Source organism: Equus asinus, chromosome 2 (genome assembly GCF_041296235.1).
Source record: "Equus asinus isolate D_3611 breed Donkey chromosome 2, EquAss-T2T_v2, whole genome shotgun sequence".
Classification (NCBI taxonomy): Eukaryota; Metazoa; Chordata; class Mammalia; order Perissodactyla; family Equidae; genus Equus; species Equus asinus.
Genome location: NC_091791.1, coordinates 35,453,317 through 35,473,393, shown reverse-complemented (window position 1 = coordinate 35,473,393; position 20,077 = coordinate 35,453,317). Strand labels below are relative to the sequence as shown.

At 42.6% G+C, this 20,077-nt stretch overlaps 2 protein-coding genes across 6 annotated transcripts in view; one reads left to right on the top strand and one right to left on the bottom strand.

Annotated features, from left to right (window-relative positions):
* The window catches only part of NOC3L (NOC3 like DNA replication regulator), a 76,126-nt gene that overhangs the window by 10,417 nt on the left and 45,632 nt on the right, over positions 1-20,077 (bottom strand). The gene's annotated exons all lie outside the window — the stretch shown is intronic.
* Positions 1-20,077, top strand: part of PLCE1 (phospholipase C epsilon 1) — a 293,833-nt gene that overhangs the window by 269,427 nt on the left and 4,329 nt on the right. For all 4 annotated transcript variants that reach the window (XM_044753870.2, XM_044753862.2, XM_044753858.2 and 1 more), the window contains 7 exons: positions 140-430; positions 5,357-5,520; positions 7,000-7,261; positions 9,287-9,405; positions 13,162-13,290; positions 14,387-14,596; positions 18,737-18,895. In XM_044753870.2, coding sequence (XP_044609805.1) covers positions 140-430; positions 5,357-5,520; positions 7,000-7,261; positions 9,287-9,405; positions 13,162-13,290; positions 14,387-14,596; positions 18,737-18,895 — 1,334 coding nt within the window. The remainder of the gene's footprint in view (positions 1-139; positions 431-5,356; positions 5,521-6,999; positions 7,262-9,286; positions 9,406-13,161; positions 13,291-14,386; positions 14,597-18,736; positions 18,896-20,077) is intronic.

The following is a 20,077-nucleotide window of genomic DNA, read 5'->3' as shown; positions in this document are numbered from 1 at the left end:
CAGCGGACTCGCTCACAAGTAACACTCCAGATGTTTTCTGATGTTTATGATTGTTTACTGGGATGTCGTTCAGGTTTATCTTTCTAAAATATTTAACGTTTTCTGTACTAATCTGAGGCTAATCTTTTGGGGGGTTTAGGTTCCTATGAAGGAATGCGACAGGCCTGGGAGGAATCATCTTCCCCCCTCAACCCAACCACGTCCCTCAGCGCTATCATTAGAACTCCCAAATGTTACCATATCTCGTCGCTGAATGAAAATGCCGCCAAGCGTCTGTGTCGCAGGTATTCCCAGAAACTGATCCAGCACACCGCCTGTCAGCTGCTGAGGACTTACCCGGCCGCCACCCGCATCGACTCGTCCAACCCCAATCCTCTCATGTTCTGGCTCCATGGGATACAGCTTGTGGCCCTCAACTACCAGACAGATGGTAATGGGCCTGCTCCACCCACATGGGTCCCTCCTCCCCTCTCTCCTTTGTGTCTTATGTTTCAGTAAACGTAGTTCAACAAACCACGTTTTTTTAAAAGGGTCAGGATGCCAGACTGGGGTACACCATATGTGAGGGTAAAAATACAGATGACAGAAAACAGAAGTGAATTTGATACTGAATTGTGCCCTTGATGTTTCAGAATTGAGGCGATAGAAAAAACCTTGACGGATTCCCTAAGAGGCTCTTGTTCCCGCTCCCTTTTTAATGCACTTTTTAAACATAAGACATCTCTGGATAGGGCTGTGTCCAGTTTGTTTTTAAAGACCTTTTGGGGCAGAGATTGCCTACTACCACTTAGTCTTGCTAAGCTACTGTTCTCGCAGTCAAAAAGTAGTGTCACTCCAAACATTTTGCAAGTTAAAACCTTTTTAGCTTCTTCTCATCCCTTTGAGACTAAAATGGAGAGTAACGGTCAGCACTCAGTTCTCTGTGAGTAGCCAACACAAAGAAAACGAGGATGTGAATTCCCCGAACAGGGAAAGTAGTGGTGTTTCTCTGCGGTCGATGAGACGCTCATAACAGGGGTAACTGAGGAGGCCTAAAAGTCCAGGGGAAGAGCTCCCGTTTATTGCATGCTCTGTGTGCCAGGCACCATGCAGAATTCTTGACCCATGGTATCTCACTTAATCTTGGCAACAACCCTGAGGTGGTGCCTTTATGATCCCCTTTTCTCAGATGAGCAAACCAAGCCACAGAGCGATTAATTTGCTCAAGGCCACAGAATAATAATAAATTATAATACTAATAATAAATTTAATAATAATATTAAAAATAATAAATTTTAATAATGAATTCAAGGACTCGGAGTTTAGAGGATAAAGCTTTCTGTTTCCACTTGGTTATGAGAGGAGGGGAGCTGCAGAAGATGATGAGGAACGTTTCCTAGAATCTCATTCAAAAACAACAGTCTTTCCTTTGAACAATCAAGCAGCCTCCCATTCCACTCACGTGAACTCAACCAGATCCTAACTAACTGTGCTGACCCACCGACCACAGCAGAGCCCCGCCTCCAGCCAAGGTCAAACCACAGCTTTAGCTCTGGGACCAGCTGGCCACCTGGTACTGGCGCCAGCAGCACCCATTTGTGGCTGACTCTGCAGACGTGTGGTTAGAGATAGCAGTCATATTTTTTTGCCCTTGTTATATTTGCTTCTTTCAATTGAAATTAAATAAGATAATGCAGGTGAAGTAGCATACTTAACCTAGTGCCTGGCACATAGAAAGCGTTCCACAAACGTTAACTGTCATTAAGTGTTTTTGATAAGTTATGAAAACAGTATGATTTGGACTCACAAGTGGAAATAATAATGAAATATTTTCAAAGTTGTAAAAATTCCTTTTCAATCTGTCCCAAGTGGCTTGTGGGTTCACATCTCTGGCCCTGTCTGTAGCCCTGTGTCCACTGGCGCCCTTGGTTATTATGATACCAAAATATTTTAAGTAAAGTGAAATAACTAGCAAAATGGTTTTCTCAAGGAAATGGAAATGCATTTGGTTTTGGATGTGCCCTTTCTCCTGAAGTGCCGAGGCTGGTGCAGACACACTGGCTCCACTGATGGCAATGGGAGGCACAGCTGAAGGGGACAAGGGAATTGCCCCTCCTTGGGCCACCCCACCATCCAGAAGTGCACACTGAGGCTGCAGCTTGACCTCCACTCGCCCCTAAAGCCTTTGCCTCTCTCCCAATCAAGCCGGGCATGCCTGTTCAAGTGCCCCACTCAAGGGAGGCAGATGGCTGTGTTGTGTGCTTCATCCTCAAGTTTCTCTACAACCTTTCAACCCAGGAGGGAGGGCTGCCATATAACCTCTCTTGATTCAATGCAGCAAGCAGTGATTAAACATCTCCCCTGGACAAAGCACAAGCGACATGCAGTTTCAGTGTGTTCGTCTGTAAAAATGGTCTTCATTCCCACAAACTGAGCGTAGAACCTGGTCAGTACCTTGCACACAGTAGATGCTCAATAAATGCATGCTGCACTGAGCTGAAACAGATTGTCCCCACTGCAAGTGGAACCTGTGGTTCTTGATTTTTTATCTAGATCTCTTCTAGGTACTTCTCTGTGAATTGCAAGTCCAGATAGACAGATAAGGGTCAAGGTTGGAGTCAATTTTAAATTTTTGAAAAGAATTCCCAGGTTAGGGAGAGATTGATTTTCCATAAAACATCCCAACCAAATAACAGAGAACCCTTTTCCAATGTCCCTGTAGCCTCCAAATATGTTCCATGGGTCATCTGCCTTACCACTTCCTGAATTTCAGGGGACCCTGATGCCCCAAAGGGGTGTTCCTGGATTTAGGGTCATCTCATCCCAGGATTTCCAATGGTTCCATCACTCCCAGAAGGTCTGCAGTGATCTGGAACCAGGAGTAGCCCAGGTCTACACTCAATAAAACCAGCTCTTGAGTTTGGAATCTCACTTGAGCATGGCATGCAGACTCTGGTTACTGCCGGCGACAGTCCCTCAAAGTTCTTTCCTCCTGGGGTAGAATGATTCCTGCCTCATGTCCCAGGCCAACAAGTAAGTAGACACACAGCCCCAGTCAAAAGAAAAGCTCCTATTAATATTTATCATGCTTTCTTGAATAATTGTCACACTCTTTGTGATGACTTTCTCAGCCCCCAAATATAGGGATAATTATTGTGAGAATGGTGTCTACTGAATGCAGCATTTTGAAATGAATAGAAGATCATAAAGGTAACAATATGCTTGATCTGCCATCACATGCATTGACTAGAGGGATGATGGGGTACACAGATTCATGCACACTTTTTTTTACTTTTATGTTTTTGCTTGAGGAAGATTAGCCCTAAGCTAACATCTGTGCCAATCTTCCTCTAGTATGTATGTGTGATGCCGCCACAGTATGGTTTGACAAGTGGTGTAGGTCCCACACCTGGGATCCAAACCCGTGAACCTGGGCCGCCGAAGCAGAGTGTGCTGAACTTAACCATTACACCATGGAGCCGGCCCCCATGCACACTCTTTCACTTGGTTAGAACAGGGGTTTCAAAACTATAGCCCTAGATGAAGTTCTGGGAGCACCCCTGGGGGACAGGAGGGCTAAATTTGAGGTCCCACCTTTATTCCAAACTGAGCAGCTCCGTATGGATCTGTTTTACATATGGCATCACGAAATGAGATTTTAATTAAGAAAAAGTGCTTTAAAGTTTTACAAAGCTACAAGGATAGACACAATGCTAATGAAATCAGACTTCAAACCCAAATGAGCATTATCATAATCATAATTTAATAGCTTCTGCTTATTGAGCACCTTCTATGTGCCAAATGCTGAGGTAGGGACTTTCCCACATTATCTCATTGATCTTTATGACATCCCTGTGCGATCTACATTATGTGGCTCAGTAGTTAAGATTGGGAACTATGGGTCAGGCTGTCTGGGTTTGAACGCTAGCATCCACCACTTACTAGCTATGTGCCTTGGGTTTTGTCACTTCACGTGCCTTAATTTCCTCATCTATAAAAATGAGGATCCTAACAGAATTTACCTCATGGGTTATTGGGAGACACCGATGCACGTAAAGTGCTTAGACTGGGGCCTGGTACATAGTAAAAGGGCAGTAAGCGTGAGCTGCTATAATTTTGTCAGTAATACATATCCGTTTCACCCTTACCCACACTGTCTGAGCTAGCCTGCTTCACTCTCTTAGCCATCCTAGCCCATGTCTGTGCTCCTCTGTCACAGAGTAGCCTGGGAAGAGAATTTTCTCCCATTGCAGGCAAGACAGCTGACCTCTTTGAATCAGTCATGTGGGAGCTGCAAGGGACCTGAGAGATGGGGTCCAGCACACTAATTTTATAGATAAGCAGACTGAGGCCCAAGGAGCTTTGATATGTCTAAGACATCTTACCCCAGGAATTCCTGCACATGGTCCCTGCCAACCCCACATACACGGAATAATTTTACACAGGAGACAAGCGGAGGCCAGCTTCTCATGGCTCCGTGGTGCTTACCACACTTTTCCTTGATGCTAGTCCATGTAGCGAAGTTCACTCTGCACATGGAAGGAATCGATCGGAGGGAACATTTGTCAGGTGTATCTCATAAACTTTTTGCTCATCTGGACAACTTTTATACAGACTTGCGCCATCAGAGGAGCATTTGAGTGTGGAACAGCCTAAAAACAGTGCAGGAATCCAATCATTCATCAAAACTCTGTGCCAGATAAAATTTGGCCTCAAAAGACTGGAAGCCGTTGTGAGGGTTCCAGAAGTTAGGATGAGGGGATTGTGCACATGATGTGAATCACATGGGATAACGATTTTTTTTCGTATTTAACTACAATAAAAAAAGAGGTAGAAGTATTGTAATATATAGGTTGAAACTGAGATTTCAAGGAAAAGATATGTTCTTCTGGCTATTCTCCTTGTCTTTCTTAGATTATTAAGATTTACATTCGAAAAAGCAAGAATTGGTTATACCATTGTCTGAATGGTTTGGCTTATGGGGCTAAGAAAATGCCATTATTCTTTTCTAAAATTCAGTACAAAATGAGGTATTTCAAAGATTTTTTTAGATGGATGTTGTAAATTTTTATTTGCAAGAGGAGTCCTTAAGTGGCAGAACCTGGGCTGGAGTAGGAACTGGGTGTATCCTGTAGACTATGAGCCCCGTAGAGACAGGGATTTTGTGCCTTGTTACCTGCTGTATCTCTGGTGCCTAATATAACCTGGCACATAGTAGGCACTCAATCAATCTATGGAATAAATGAATTGTTATCTCTTCGTCATGCTGAAGCCTAGGGAAAATCAATCCAAACTTCTTTTGAACTTTACAGTAAACTTATAAGATGACATTTCAGTGACAAAGTAACAAGCAATATTGACTTTGTTTATTTTGCAGATCTCCCTTTGCAATTAAATGCTGCCATGTTTGAGGCCAACGGTGGCTGTGGTTATGTTTTGAAACCCCCAGTTCTGTGGGACAAGAACTGTCCCATGTATCAGAAGTTTTCTCCCTTGGAAAGAGACCTGGACAACATGGAGCCTGCTGTCTATTCTTTATCTGTGAGTGTGGCCCCCAGTGTCAGAGTACAGTAAGCCTTCCTGAATATGAACTGGTTTTGAATTCAAGGTATTACAAAGTTCTCATGTCACAGTTTTTTTCATGCAGATTTAGTTCCCAAAAGAATTTCTCTACCTCTCAGAAGTGGCTACGGTTTAGGTACGCTGTCACCTGGCACCGTGTTTGCCAGAGCCCACAGCTGGGGTTAGGAGCTCCCTGCATCACCTACATACTGATGCTGGTAATTCTGTCTTCCAGGCCTCTCAGAATCATGACTATGAGTGTATCCCATAGAAGGGGAGCTCCGTCTTGGAGCAGGTCAACTTAACCTCTGACCAGCTTTCATAAGATCAGGCAAACAGGCATCAAAATAGAAATCAATTAAATATCTTTCCTCCTTACAGTTAACTTTCATCATTCCTGGGCCTTGCCTTACTCCTTTTATTGCCTAATTAACTGATTGTCAAAACTCCACAGGCTGCCCTTAACAACTGAGCCCCAGTAGCTCATCATACAACTTTATTTCCCTGTTCTTTCACTCCCCCTTAAGCTGACACACAAAAAAACGCCCGATGGGTGATAGGAAAGACGCGAGGGACAAAGTTATCTCTTCTGTCCATCTTTAGATCTTGCTCGTTTACCTCCAAAGGAAGAATGTCGAGCTGCCTCTGCCCATGACACCTCAAACCCCTGGAAGAACCTCACTCACAGATTTCCCTACCACCCAAACTGCTTTTTCTCTTTCCCTAAGACTAAGGCAGTAGTGCCTTTTCTCTCTGACCCTTTTAGCTAGACTCGAGTATAGCTTCATGTTTACAGAGGCTATGAATTAATTTTTAACAATATTCCCTGTGACTTGCTCCAAAACTACACAATTCAAGAAAAAGACTTTGAAGTTGTAAAATACACACCTAAAACATTTTGGGGCTGGCCCGGTGGTGTAGTTGTTAAAATTCGCACCCTCCACTTCGGCGGCCCAGGGTTCTCAGGTTCAGATCCTGGGCGCGGACCTAGCACTGCTCATCAAGTCGCTCTGTGGCAGCGTCCCACGTAAAATAGAGGAAGAGTGGCACAGATTGGCTCAGGGACAATCTTCCTCACGAAAACAAAACAAAAAAAATATACACCTAAAACATTTTGAACAGAAGGTAACAAATCTGTGATGACATCTCTAAGGTCTTCTTTTCTCGAGCCTTCTTGAGAAACTTAATTTCCTCTTAACTGCTTGTTTGAAGATACTTGAACATTTTGACAGTTGAAAGGTTATAGTTAGGCGAATGCTGTTGATAAAACAGACTCACCTGATTCCAGTCACGCGATTTCCTGATCACAATCGTTTACTTCTTAATAAAGCTAAAGCAGCTTTGTTAATCATTCACCTCATCCATCCCAGCGTTGTGTTTCTTCGTGGAGGTGCAGTGCAGAGCTGCCTTTGTTACTTTTGCATCTTCAGTGACTTTGATCTTTTCTTCGCCCCTCAGATTGTCTCTGGTCAAAACGTGTGCCCGAGTAACAGCACGGGAAGCCCGTGTATTGAAGTTGACGTCCTGGGCATGCCCCTGGACAGCTGCCACTTCCGCACGAAGCCCATCCATCGAAATACCCTGAACCCCATGTGGAACGAACAGTTTCTCTTCCGGGTTCACTTTGAAGATCTCGTATTTCTCCGTTTTGCAGTTGTGGAAAACAATAGCTCGGCGGTAACTGCTCAGAGGGTCATTCCACTCAAGGCTTTAAAACGAGGTAGAATAAAGTTGTCAAAATCTTAATAATTCTTGTAGCTAAGTGATGGATGCCCCAGAATTCATTATACTCTTCTCTCTACTTTTGTGTATGTTTGAAATTTTCATATCGAAAAATTTAAATGAGGTAGGGAGAAATAATACAAATTTGAATACTGCTTAAGCACGTCTTGAAAGAGGTTTTTCTTTTACGTTATTCTAAAATCTGAGGTATAGAGGACATCCCTTAGGAGAGATGGCCTCTCCCACCACTGCTGATGTCCGAGGCAGGGGTTCTTGTGCTCTCATTCCCACACGTCCCTTCCCAAGCAGCACCCACCACACCCCTAGCATTTTTAAAGCAGCAACTGAAGGAAGGAGAGGAAACGGAGAGGAGGGAGGGTTGGGGATGGTAGTGGCATAAGTGGGCCAAGGTTGGAGTCGGGACCCAGCAGAAGTCCAGTGTCGAAAGCTGAGGATGGGTGTTGGGTGCAGAGAACCCTGAGCAGAGGCCCGAGCTGTTGGCCTGGCAGATCCGTCCTTCATAAGGGACATTGTCAGTACCTCGGATTGGCTTTGCTGTGGCCCTCCAGGAACTTCAGCCTGTCACACCTGTCCAGAATGTCTGTGCATTGCTCCTCAAATGTTGATGTGCAGTGGAGTCACCTGGGCTCTTGGTAGTAAGATGCAGATGCTGATGCAGTAGGTCTGGAGTAGGGCTTCAGGTTCTGCTCTCTAACAAGCTCCCAGGGATGCTGACCCTGCCCATCTGCTTTGAGTACTAGGGTCCTAGTGCGTACTTCCTCCCACAACCACACCTAGACTGCCATCCTCTGAGCGCCACAAGCACCTTCTAGTCCCCTATGTTTTCTTCTTTTCCTGTTTCTCTTCTCCACTGTGCAAGTAGCACATGGTCACTGTCTAAGTATGCTCGGGCTGCTATAACAAAATAGCACAGACCAGGTGGCTTAGACAACAGAAATTTATTTTCTCACAGTTCTGGAGGGTGGAAGTCCAGGATCAGGGTGTCAGCAGGTTTGGTTTCTCCTGAGGCCTCTCCCCTTGGCTTGCAGATGGCCACCGACTCACTGTGTCCTCACATGGTCACCCCTCAGTCTGTGTGCACGGCAACCGGTGTCTCTCTCTGTGTGCTAGTCTCTTCTAAGGATATCAGTCGTATTGGAGTGAGGCCCACCCTAATGGCCCGTTTTAACTTCATTACTTCTTTAAAGGCCCTGTCTCCAGATACAGTCACATTCTGGTGTACTGGGAGTTAGGACTTCAACACATGAATCTTAGGAGGCCACAGTTCAGGTTACAACAGTTATTACAGAAATATGAGGAAGTAGAGAGAAGCAAAACCAATTTTTTTTAATTATCCATTTTTCCATCTCTCCAAAATAATCCCTTTTGGTGTAGATCTTTTGCAGCTTTATTTCTCTGCCCATGTATATACATATTAGCACATAGTAAAAATTTTTAACAAATAGGCTTCCTACTAATCTTAATGTTTTGCAACTTACTGGTTTTCACTTCACTATGTATGTATGTAGTGAACAACTTTTCATGTTAATAGCTGTATATCTTCATTATCACTTTTACTGGGTGCATATTATTCCATTTTATACATGTACAAACACGGACACTGGAACTTATTTTGCCAACTCTCTGCAGTTGGAATACTTTATTATCACTAAAGCTATTCTAAGATGGAATTTTGTAAAACAGTGACTGTAGAGATGCCTTGATACAAAAATGATCAGGTTTTCTAACTATATTTTGTTTGAATTTAAGATTTTGTGTTTGAGCCTAAGTTAGAAACAGTACCTGAAGATGTTAATTACCACTAGGTGGCCAATACTGTCCCCAGGGGCAGCACTCTCCTGGTGAAAAGGCATGTATGTGTTGGCTGCATGCCTGTTGCCACCCCCGCCCCCCCTTAAGGTCTTATTTCTGCCTGTCATTTATCGACCTCCCTGGGGTATCTTCTTTGCAGAGTTCTGCAGTGCATGGCTAACAAACTTTTCCCAATTCTGCATTATTCCAGGATATCGACATCTTCAGCTACGAAACCTCCACAATGAAATCTTGGAGATCTCCAGTTTATTCATAAACAGCAGAAGGATGGAAGAAAATTCCTCCAGCAATACTGTGCCGTCCTCTTTGGTAATTAAGTTCTATTTCACTCAATATGTTGGCGAGGATTGCTACGCTGGAGGTAGGCTTTCTGGTGGTACAGGAACATGGTCAGTTAGAGTCACTAATTAGGTAGCTATGGATATAATAATAATAATAATGGCTGACACTTGACACTTTCTAAGTTCTTTACATATATACTGACTCACTTAATCCTCTCAATAACTTCATGAAATAGCTATTAGTATCATCTCCACTTCACAGATGAGGAAGGTAAGAGCTGAGTACATCTGACGTCACATAGCTGTAAACCCAAGTTCATCTAGTGCCAAAGCCCATACTCTTAACAGGAACAGTACAGTGTCTGCCAGGGAAGTGAGCCAAAATAACAACACGGGGAAAAGGCTAATTAAGCAAAGCCTTCTGGGAAGCATCTTGATACTTCTGGAAACTTCAGCTTGGACCAGGAAAATCCTTTGCTTCTTCAGTGGTCCAGGGGCAGATGTCACAGGTGAGCAGTGTTGGGGTGAGCAGCCAGGTGCTGCTGGGGATACGTACCTTGCACCCTGGCACGTGGGGAGAGGCAGAGTCTGTGCTCTTGGGTTACCTCTTTACATGTTTGATCGTCTGATCACTGTTGTGTCAACCTTATGCTTCAACGTAGTCCTAACAACCCTTGAAAAGGCGCCTTATATGCTCAAAGTGGTGCTGGCTTGACCACTGCCACTGCTGCCTCTAAATAGCCCTGCTGTCTTTTCTGCTTCTCTTTCACTTACCTTGTCAGTTTCTTCTCTCTCTGTCCCTGACCTTGTTTTCTTAGGTTCTCCTCTTTTTTCCTTCAATGCTTGGCCAAGGTTGAGAAGGGCACTTTGGCCAAGGTGGAGGGAGGTATTGCCTCCACCTTGTGCAGAGGACAGGGAAGTAGGCACGGGGTGCCTGGTACCTAAGAGCAGGAATCAGATGTCTTCAGAAGGGCAACAAAGGGTTTAATGCCCAATTCTGGGATGGTTGCCCTCAGTACCTAATAGGGCTGAAGATTCTACACATGCTGTGAATGAATCATTCTTCCTCACAACACTTCTGACACCAAACGTGTGGTGTCTGTTCATACACTACTTCTCTGACTCTCTGCCACCAGCTCAGTGTCCTACCTTAGATCCCACAAGTTAAGGGCTCAGTCTCACAAGACTGACCCTGCTTCAGGTGACAGTTGCAAGTCCCAGGTTATCCCTGGTACTTCTGACAGATCAGCTATATATTCAAGAGGTTCCCACAACCCCCTTCTCAGGTTCAGTAATTTGTAGAATGACTCACAGAACTTAGGAAAGTGCTTTACTTACCATTACTGATTTATTATAAAGGATACAACTCAGAAACAGCCAAATGGAAGAGCTACATAGGGCGAGGTATGGGGGAGGGGGGCTCAGAGCCTCCATGCCTTCCCTGGGCCTACCACCCTCGCACCATCTCGATGTGTTCACCAACCCAGAAGCTCTCAGAACCCCATCTTTTGGGGGTTTATATGAAGAGTTCATTGCCTAGGCATGATTGAGTACATCATTGGCCATTGGTGCTTAACTCAATCCCCAGCTCCTTTCCCCTCCCTGGAAATCGGGAGGTGGGGCTGAACATTCCAACCATGGTCTCTCTGGTGACCAGGTCTCATCCTAGAGCTACCTAGGGGCCTCCAGCCATCAGTCATCTCATTAGCATACAGAAAACACTCATCACTCCAGAGATTCCAATGGTTTTAGGAGATGTGTGCCAGGAACCACAAAGACCAAATATTTATTTTTTATTATATCACACCATGCCATCCTTGGTATATCCCAGGCAGGATTATATATGCTTAGTAAATATGTGGTCTTTGACATTGAAAGTCATCACCCTTCATTGTTCAAGCCAAAAACTGAAGATCATCCTAGACTTCTCTCTCTCCCTCTCATCACCCCACTTAAGACTTGGTAATTCTGTCTCCTTAGTATCTTTCAAATCCATTCATGTCTATCCAACCCTACTGCCTTGGCCCTCATTCATTCTCACCTGGTTTGTGGCAGTGGGTTCTTAACTGGTCTCTCTCCCTTCTGAGCTAATCTCCCTCTGTCCTCCTTTAGGGCCCCCTAGACAGATTTACCCCAAACTTAATCTGCTGATGTCACTTGTCTATTAAAAAACCTTTTTTGGTTCTCCATTGCTCTCAGGATAAAGTTTATAAGTAAGTGGGCTTGGAAGAGACTGGGAAAGCAGAGAGCTCATGGGTCGTTTAAAGGGGCAGCTGCTACCCTGCTCTCACTTCCAGCAGCTTGTTGCCATGCAGCATCACCAGATCTTTTGGTTTTCCAGAGAGTCAGGACATCTGGATTTATGTAAATGTTCGCAACTATTTCAACTTTTTAAAAATATAATACAGGCTAAACCATACAAGTAAAATGTGTGCATTTTATGGTATTCAAGTCATATCTCAATAAAATTGATTAAATAATAAAAATAGATTGTGCAAGCATAACAAAACAGCAAACCTCTTCTCCCACCCTCCAAGTAAAAATAAAATGTATGATAAACAAAACACTTAGACCATTTTGCCCATTTCTATCTAAATTTTCTAGCCAGTTAGAAAAAAAAGACATACATGATTGTGCTCTTGCTTGCATCTCCAGCCTTTTCCTCTCCCACACTTCAGTCACAGAACTCACTGAGGTTCCCAGAATGCTCTGCTGTAGGCTCCCTCTAAGTCTTTGCACACAGGCTACACCAGTATTTGGGATGTTCTTGTCCCACTCTTCATCTGCCAAGTCACCCTGGACCTTGAAGATTTAGTTCAGATGATACCATTTTCAGGAAGCACTCTGACTTCCTCCAAACCTGGGATAGACCCCCTTCTCTGGGTTCCCAAGGACCTTCCATGCTTCTTACAATTGTCCACTTTCTCTTCTAGCTGTTTCTTTCAACTGAGAGTCCTTAAGTCCCATTTCTCTCTGAATCCCCAGGGCCAGGCATAATGCCGGATTCACTATCAGCCCTCCATAAATTATTTTTTATGGTCACATGCCACATAATGATGTTTCGGTCAACAACCGACTATATATATGACATTGGTTCCATAAGATTAGTACCATATAGCCTCGCTGTGTAGTAGTCTATACCATCTAGGTTTGTGTAAGTGCACTCTATGATGTTCTCACAATGATGAAATTGCCTGATGACACATTTCTCAGAGTGTACCCCTGTTGTTAAGCTACACATGACTGTGTTTTGAATGAATGACTGTATCTTAAGATACAAAATGCTCAAATAGTTGTGAGTTACACACCTCCCCAGTTCTTCCTAGTGGAAATGCTTTGTGTATTATAATTATTTGTGTGCTTTGACAGTGAGCTCCCTAAGGCCAGAATATTTTATTTATCATCTTACCATCCAAAATTCTAGCCCCATGCCCTGAAGAAAGATGGAACTCAATAGACACTGCTGAATATCAGTTAACAAATAAGGACCAACATACATTTCAGATAATATGTCCCCTAATTATGATGGAAAGAGACATTGTTATTTAAAATAAATTAATATTTTGGTGGTATGCTACTAAATATCCTCAGTAGGCCATGAAGGAAGACGCACCATTGCCTCTTCAATCACAAAAAGATGCATCAGGTTATAAAAGGATGCCATTCTTTTGCATTTACATGTCCCTGTACATACTTCTAAGAACTAACACCTCTGTATTGAATATAGCCTAGAGATAATCTGAGAATGAGGATGAATGAGAAACCATGTGATCTTCCTTGACAGATGTTTAATACAGAAGAAAGAAAATGTTTGCAGACTCACAGAGTCACGGTGCACGGGGTCCCTGGTCCAGAGCCCTTTACTGTTTTCTCTATAAACGGAGGCACAAAGGCAAAGCAGCTTCTCCAGCAAGTAAGTCCACTAAGCCTTTTGTCAGTAACCTGTACAATCTGAGTGTGAAAGAATACATCAGTAAGAGTAACTATAATGACAGCTAGTGTTTATTGAGTCTTGTAATGTGACCGTGTTATACTTTATAACCAGAGCCTCAATCATAAAACAAAACAAAATTAAGAAGTTGTTAGTCTTACTGTTCCCATCTTATAGCTGGGGGAACTGAGTCTCCAAGTGGTTAAATATCTTACCCAACACTTCACAGCCAATAAGTGTTAAAGGCAGACCTCAGCCCCAAATCTGTCTGGCTCCTGAGCCTTGTCTCAGCTACTCTGTTTGACGGCCCAGAGTCAGTAGCCAACAAAGAAAACAGGCCTCTAGGCATACTTCAAGAGTTTATTGAAAGGAGAATTCTCAGGAACTTAGATCAGATGAGATTCGAAGATGATTATTTCCAACATAAGAAAAAGAGATTATTTTCGTAAAAGTTGGACTAGCTTCTTTGCCCTCAGTCCTATGTTGCAAGATTACAAAGAGCTAAATTCATAGATTGAAAGATCTAAAGTTTTTAATTCAGTAGGAGCTCTCATTCCAGCACTGGGAAAAATAGTTATGCTGTCTGGGGATTGTGAATAAATTGTGTCGTTGCCCAGAATGGACATAAACAATCCTTTTTGGACATAAGAGAATTCTTCAATCTTCCAAAAGAATTATGCAACACTGCAGAGTAGGTTTCATTTATAAATTGCACATCAAACCTATCTGAACACTGTGGAAGTGGACTTTTTTTTTTTAAGATTGGCACCTGAGCTAACATCTGTTGCCAATCTTCTTTTTTTTCCTTCTTCTTCTCCCCAAAGCCCCCCAGTACATAGCTGTATATTCTAGCTGTGAGTGCCTCTGGTTGTGCTATGTGGGACGCCACCTCAGCATGGCCTGATGAGCGGCACCATGTCCACACCCAGGATCCAAACCAGCAAAACCCTGGGCTGCTGACTGGAGCATGCCAACTTAACCACTCAGCCACGGGGCCGGCCCCAGTAGACTTGTTTTGAATTAAAGTTTTGCCCACTCCTCAGAGGTGCGCCTAAATTTGCCTTTGCTTTTTCTTTAGATTCTGGCCACTGAACAAGACACCAAACCTATTGCCACAGACTATTTTTTGATGGAAGAAAAATATTTCATATCTAAAGAAAAGAATGAATGCAGGAAACAACCCTTCCAGAGAGCCATTGGTCCAGAAGAAGAGATCATGCAGATTTTAAGCAGCTGGTTTCCAGAAGAAGGATATGTTGGCAGGATTGTCTTGAAAACCCAGCAGGAAGTAAGTGTGTCCTGGCGCAGCCTATACAGTAACGCTCGGTTTGTAATTAACCGCCTCACCACTGGCCACCTCCCTCAAATTCAGAATTCCTTGTAATTGCAACTTGGTTTATATTATGCATCTTAAATGAATGTGGAGGAATGATTTTATTTTTCTGCACATATTCAGAATGTTGTCTCTAAGTTAAAGAAATTCCGTCTAAAAATCATCCCCTATAAAACAAAGGGAGCAAGAACTCAAAGGATTCCTCGTGCATGTCGTCAGCGCTGGGTCAGCATTTTGTCTGTGCGCGTGAGAAGACCTCGTGGTGCGGGCCACAGTACCGTGGGATGGAAAGCCTATAGGCATTTTGCATTTTGGGATCGGATGTCTTCCTGTTAGTGCCTGTTTAAGTTTTAGTTAATGAAACGTTCTGTGCTTATAAGTAAAATAAGAGTAGTTCTTTGAAAACATTCCATAACTTCACACAAAGTAAGACTCATTCTCAGCTTTTGTCAGAAGTTGTAAAAAATTATAATGTTCACTAATATTCCTGTGATCCTTCCCATAAAGGAAACAATACGACAACTGCCCTGTCAGCTCCAGATGGGTTGGCTCCTGTTGGGGTTTGTTGATGGGGCACTTTTTTTTTCTTAATAAACTGATAAGAACACCCTTAGTGCCATTTTTGAAAATGACATATAAGGTCATCGTTCCAGCATAGACAGTCATGCCTCATGATATGTCAATAGTGACGCAATTGAGTCAGCTCAACAATCTGATTAAACGAATATTTATTGAGCACCTCATCTGTGCCGGGCCCTGTTCTGGGCACATGATCTGCTCCTTTTGGGCATGTAAGAGAGCCTGAGTGGTAAAATTTCCATCAGTGGCCTGTGCTTGCTGGGACACAATACAGACGATAAAGAGCCTATTTTCAGCATCATGTTACTTTTTCACTCTCTACTTAACTGTGAACATGGCCTGCAGCCTCTACAGAACTCCGACATCTCCTCTGGGAACCAGAGCCACTGCCTTCCCTTCTAACCTTGTCTTAGGCCATAAAAGGACACTTCATTTAAGCAAAGAAATGTAAGTGTCTCCCCAGCCATCTCTCCCTATCAGACATACAAATTGCTAAGACAGAGAAAAAGCAGTTCCAGTAATAATAGCTTTATGAGAAGATATCAGAGGGCTTAGCTGGACTTTTGAAGCCATCTTTAATTTCTCTCTAAATTTTTTTCCTATTTATAATTGTCTTTGGCACCTGTATAAAAAGTATGGGAAAATCTCAGTGAATAAGTGAATTTTTTAAACCATATGTTTGCGTAATGATTTACAGTGTTTAAAGCTCTCCCTCACTCACTATTTTGAATGATCTCATGAAGTAATGGAAACCATTTGCACGTAAGGAAACTGAGGTTCAGAGAGGTTAAATTGTGACACGGTCAGTAGTAGAAAGAACTCGTCTTATAGCTTCCAGGTGAGTGTTCTTTCCACCATCCTGTGCTGCCCAGGCTGGAGTGGTGTCAGTCTTTGTGGATCATCCGCACCCAGGCAGTGGGCAGGAGGAAAGACGAGCCAGCTATTGAGTGTCACAAAGGGACTTCATCGTATGATTGGAAGGCCTGGGGAGGTGAGGGATGCCCATATGCAGTTCTAAATGTACATGACAATGGGCAGTAGAGACATCAGGAATAAATGTCTAATAAAACTGGTGGAAGAGAAGACTTTTGAGAAAAAGGAAAACAAATTAGAAGGGAAGGCCAACAAGAATTTTCTGATGTGTAGAATATAGCAAGTTCTCTTTGATATGCCTTTGTTGGGAGGAGATTTTTTAAATGACTGAACTATAGCTCAAAAGATACCCAACCACATTTAATGCATCTAGGTTTCCCTGGTGCATAGTAACACACAATAACTGTTTACTGCTTGAATAAATGAATTCAGTAATTATTGTATGTTAGCAGACACTAGCATAGCTGATAGATTTGGGCTATATGTATTTCCATTCATTTTACTCTGTGGAACTAGTAAGATAATGTAAGCAGCTTGCTCATGTGTTACAAGTCCCCAAACTGCTATCTGTGACCTCTGATCTCTCCTGCCCTCTTTTTGTAGTTTTCTTGTCTCCTGGGCTCTCAGGCTGTCAGGTATCACTTCTTCCCACAGTCACTATGCCCCCTCTGATACCTGCTGGCCTTGAAATCAGACAAACCTGGCTCTGCCACAAATTAGATGATCCTGGACAGCTCATCTGACTTCTGTAAATGTCCCTAATTCATAAATCTATAATGGAAACTACCCTGCTTGATTCAAAAAGATGATCGTGAGACTCATGCCAAACATGTAGACAAAACGTAGAAAAATGCTTAGTAAATTATAAAGGACAATGCAAGTAAGAGTTGTTATGGTCATGATAATATGTGGCTTCTATTGCAGCTGAAAACTCCTTAAAAATAAATAAGCTCTGAGTGAGGCTCTAAAGAGCTCTGAGAAGTAATGCTTAGTGCATGGGGGTTGGGATATTTTATGTGGCAACTTAGAACCTTTCTTGCTTTTTTCTTGCTTGCTTGCTTCCTGGTTTTCAGGACTCTGAGATTATACATTACGTCATGTGAGTTACCACCCAACCCCACTCTCTGATTGGTTAAATATATGATGATCAGTGCAGTGACATATTATACTGCAGAATCTCCAGGAATTGACATGAAATGAACACCACAGTCTTTTAACTGGGGAGAACAAACAAGTTGGAGAACAGTATATGCAGTAGAGTATGATCTCATTTTATGTAATAGACAATAACTCTCCCTCCAACCCATAATATAATGAATGAGGTCCAAAAACTTCAGTCATGTAAATTGCAGGGACCATGATTACAAGATTGATGAAATGATTGGGGCGAGCCTGTGCAGCTGGTTGGCAAGCTCCAGGAGCCAGTTCTTTCCGGTGCTGGCTGCAGTTTGGCGCCACCTAGTGGCAGTTATCCATTCTGCCTTTAATATCAATGGGGACAATTCTGAGTCCTGTGGCTGGTTGGAACCTCCAGGATAGGACAGCAATTCTTGGATTTTTCTGGGTAGTTAGCACCTTTCAGTGGCCTGATCTGAGATTAGGCTAGGAGAATGCTAGGGATCGGAGGATGTTCCTGCCAAAATGCTCACTTCCTGAGCTGAGGCTGCCTACTGTTTACTTGCCTTGCCTCTCCTTCCCCTTCATGCCTCCCCCTTGGAGAAGATAATTGTAATACCCTCATTTGAGAATGGACCTAACAAAGAACAGGAGCCATTTAGCAATCAATTATATCTAAAATCACATAATTCCAGGGTTTCATTGTATATATTTCTTAGCATACACAAAAATACATTTATATATCCATAGCAGATGTTTACGATATATAACCTAGTAACAGTGGGTTTTTTGTGGAGAGTAAGATGGGAGAGAGAAGGAAAAATGGTGAGAATGGGGAAAAGTTTGCCTTTTTATTGATATATTTCTGTACTGTTTGAAAATTTTTAATAAGAACGTATCTATAGATATATCTAACTAAATATATAATATGTATAATTATACATGTAAAATTCACTGAAAGCCAACAGCCACTTAACCTGATGACCAATTCTCATAACTATTGACAATTTTTTCAATATTTATTTCAGTGTTACTTACCTCCAGTCATTGTTTTAGCCTTTTCACTTTTGAAATGTCAATTTTGCATGTTTCACATTTCAGATGTCTAGCATTTCTTAAGTACTCAAGGTTTGTGTGGGACTGGGTGGGATTTCTCTTAAATGTAATTTACTGTGTTCTTATTTGACTTTTGGTAATTGGCAAAATGGTATGTTATCTTTTTACAAATTTATCTACAGCTGACTTGGACACAAAATTCACAGCTAATAGGAGATCTACTGGCTTGTTCTGGGCCAGACTTTATCAGCCTGTCAACATCAGCAGAAATACTTACAGTCCTTTCTTGCTCTCAGAAGACATGTAAAGCCTTTTAAAATAGTTTATGAAATATTAACTAGTGTATGAAATTTAAAGCTGAGAAGTTGTTCCCACATTGCCAAGATCCATCTCAAGTTTTTGCTAGAGTTTTCTTTCCTTATTCTATACGATCTTGCCATTTACTCAGACTTTTAATCTTTTCTAACATAGAACCTAGAAGAGAAAAACATTGTTCCAGAGGACAAGGAGGTGATCCTGAGCTCGGAGGAGGAGAGCTTCTTTGTCCAAGTGCATGACGTTTCTCCGGAGCAACCTCGAACAGTCATCAAAGCACCTCGAGTCAGCACGGCGCAGGACGTCATTCAGCAGGTGAAGGCCTCGCCCTCCTCATCTCAGTCCTTTCCTCAGTGGAAACAATTGGGACAAATCCTATGTCTATGCGCTGACAGCTCATTAGTTCATTCCTTCACTTACCTAGGAACTACTATGAGTCTGACTACCTATGAAGCACTGATAATAATGGACTTAATGAGACGGCTCTGCGGAGTAGTAATTTCATTGTCCCAGAAACGCCTAAGCCAATACCTAATGATTATTGACCAATGATCTCTCAAGGGTCCTTCAGAGGACATGCAGGAAGCCTACTCTGATACTCGCCCCTCCTCCAGCTCATGCTTCTTTGTGTACATGGTTTCAGAGAACTGTACTGCCCTCCTTCGAAGCCTTGTCCTGGCTGGCATCCATTAAACACCCATTTGAGAAGTGGTATATCATAATGCTTAACAGCACAGACTCTAGAGCAGCTTGCTCCAGGTTCAAGTCCCAGGTCTACTTACTAGCTCCGAGATCTGGGGCAAGTCATTTAACCATCTGTGCCTTAGTAACAGTGGTTAGCTGGTAAACTGGCTCTCTTTAAAAAAAAAAAAAAAAAAAAGCCCTAATTTGTAGCATTTGCCAATTTCTGTTGTGCAAATACTCCCACCACGTCTGATTTCACTAGCCCATTCCAGTTGGCTCCAGCATACTAGAATGTGGTACGTTACCACATAGATAACATGGAAATACTGTAATAGTACTTTCTTCAGAGTTGTTGTGAAGATTAAGTAAGTAAATATATGTAAGGTGCACAATGCCGAGCATATGGTGACTACTTAAGTGCTATTTGCTATTCTTATTACATGATAATTTGGTTAATATTAGCCTAGTTAATAGACTTTGAACTCCAAGAAGGCCCAGAAATATGTTTCCTTTGTTCATCTTTGTCTCCCCAAAGTCTAGTACAATATCTGGGACATACTAGGTTCTTACTAAACATTTGATGAGTGAATAAATGCACAAATGAAAGATGATCTTGTACTCAATGAGCAGTGAGACCAGGTAAGTTCTAAAATGCTTTCAACATCCAACACTGATGAAGTGGCACAGAGACTCCTGAGGGTCAGGATTCTGTCCCTCACTGTCTGCATGACCTTCATGTCTGAGCTTTGGGGCATGCAGAAAATCCACTTCAAGTCTTTATTCTATTACTTATTAATTGCGCATCCTCTGGAA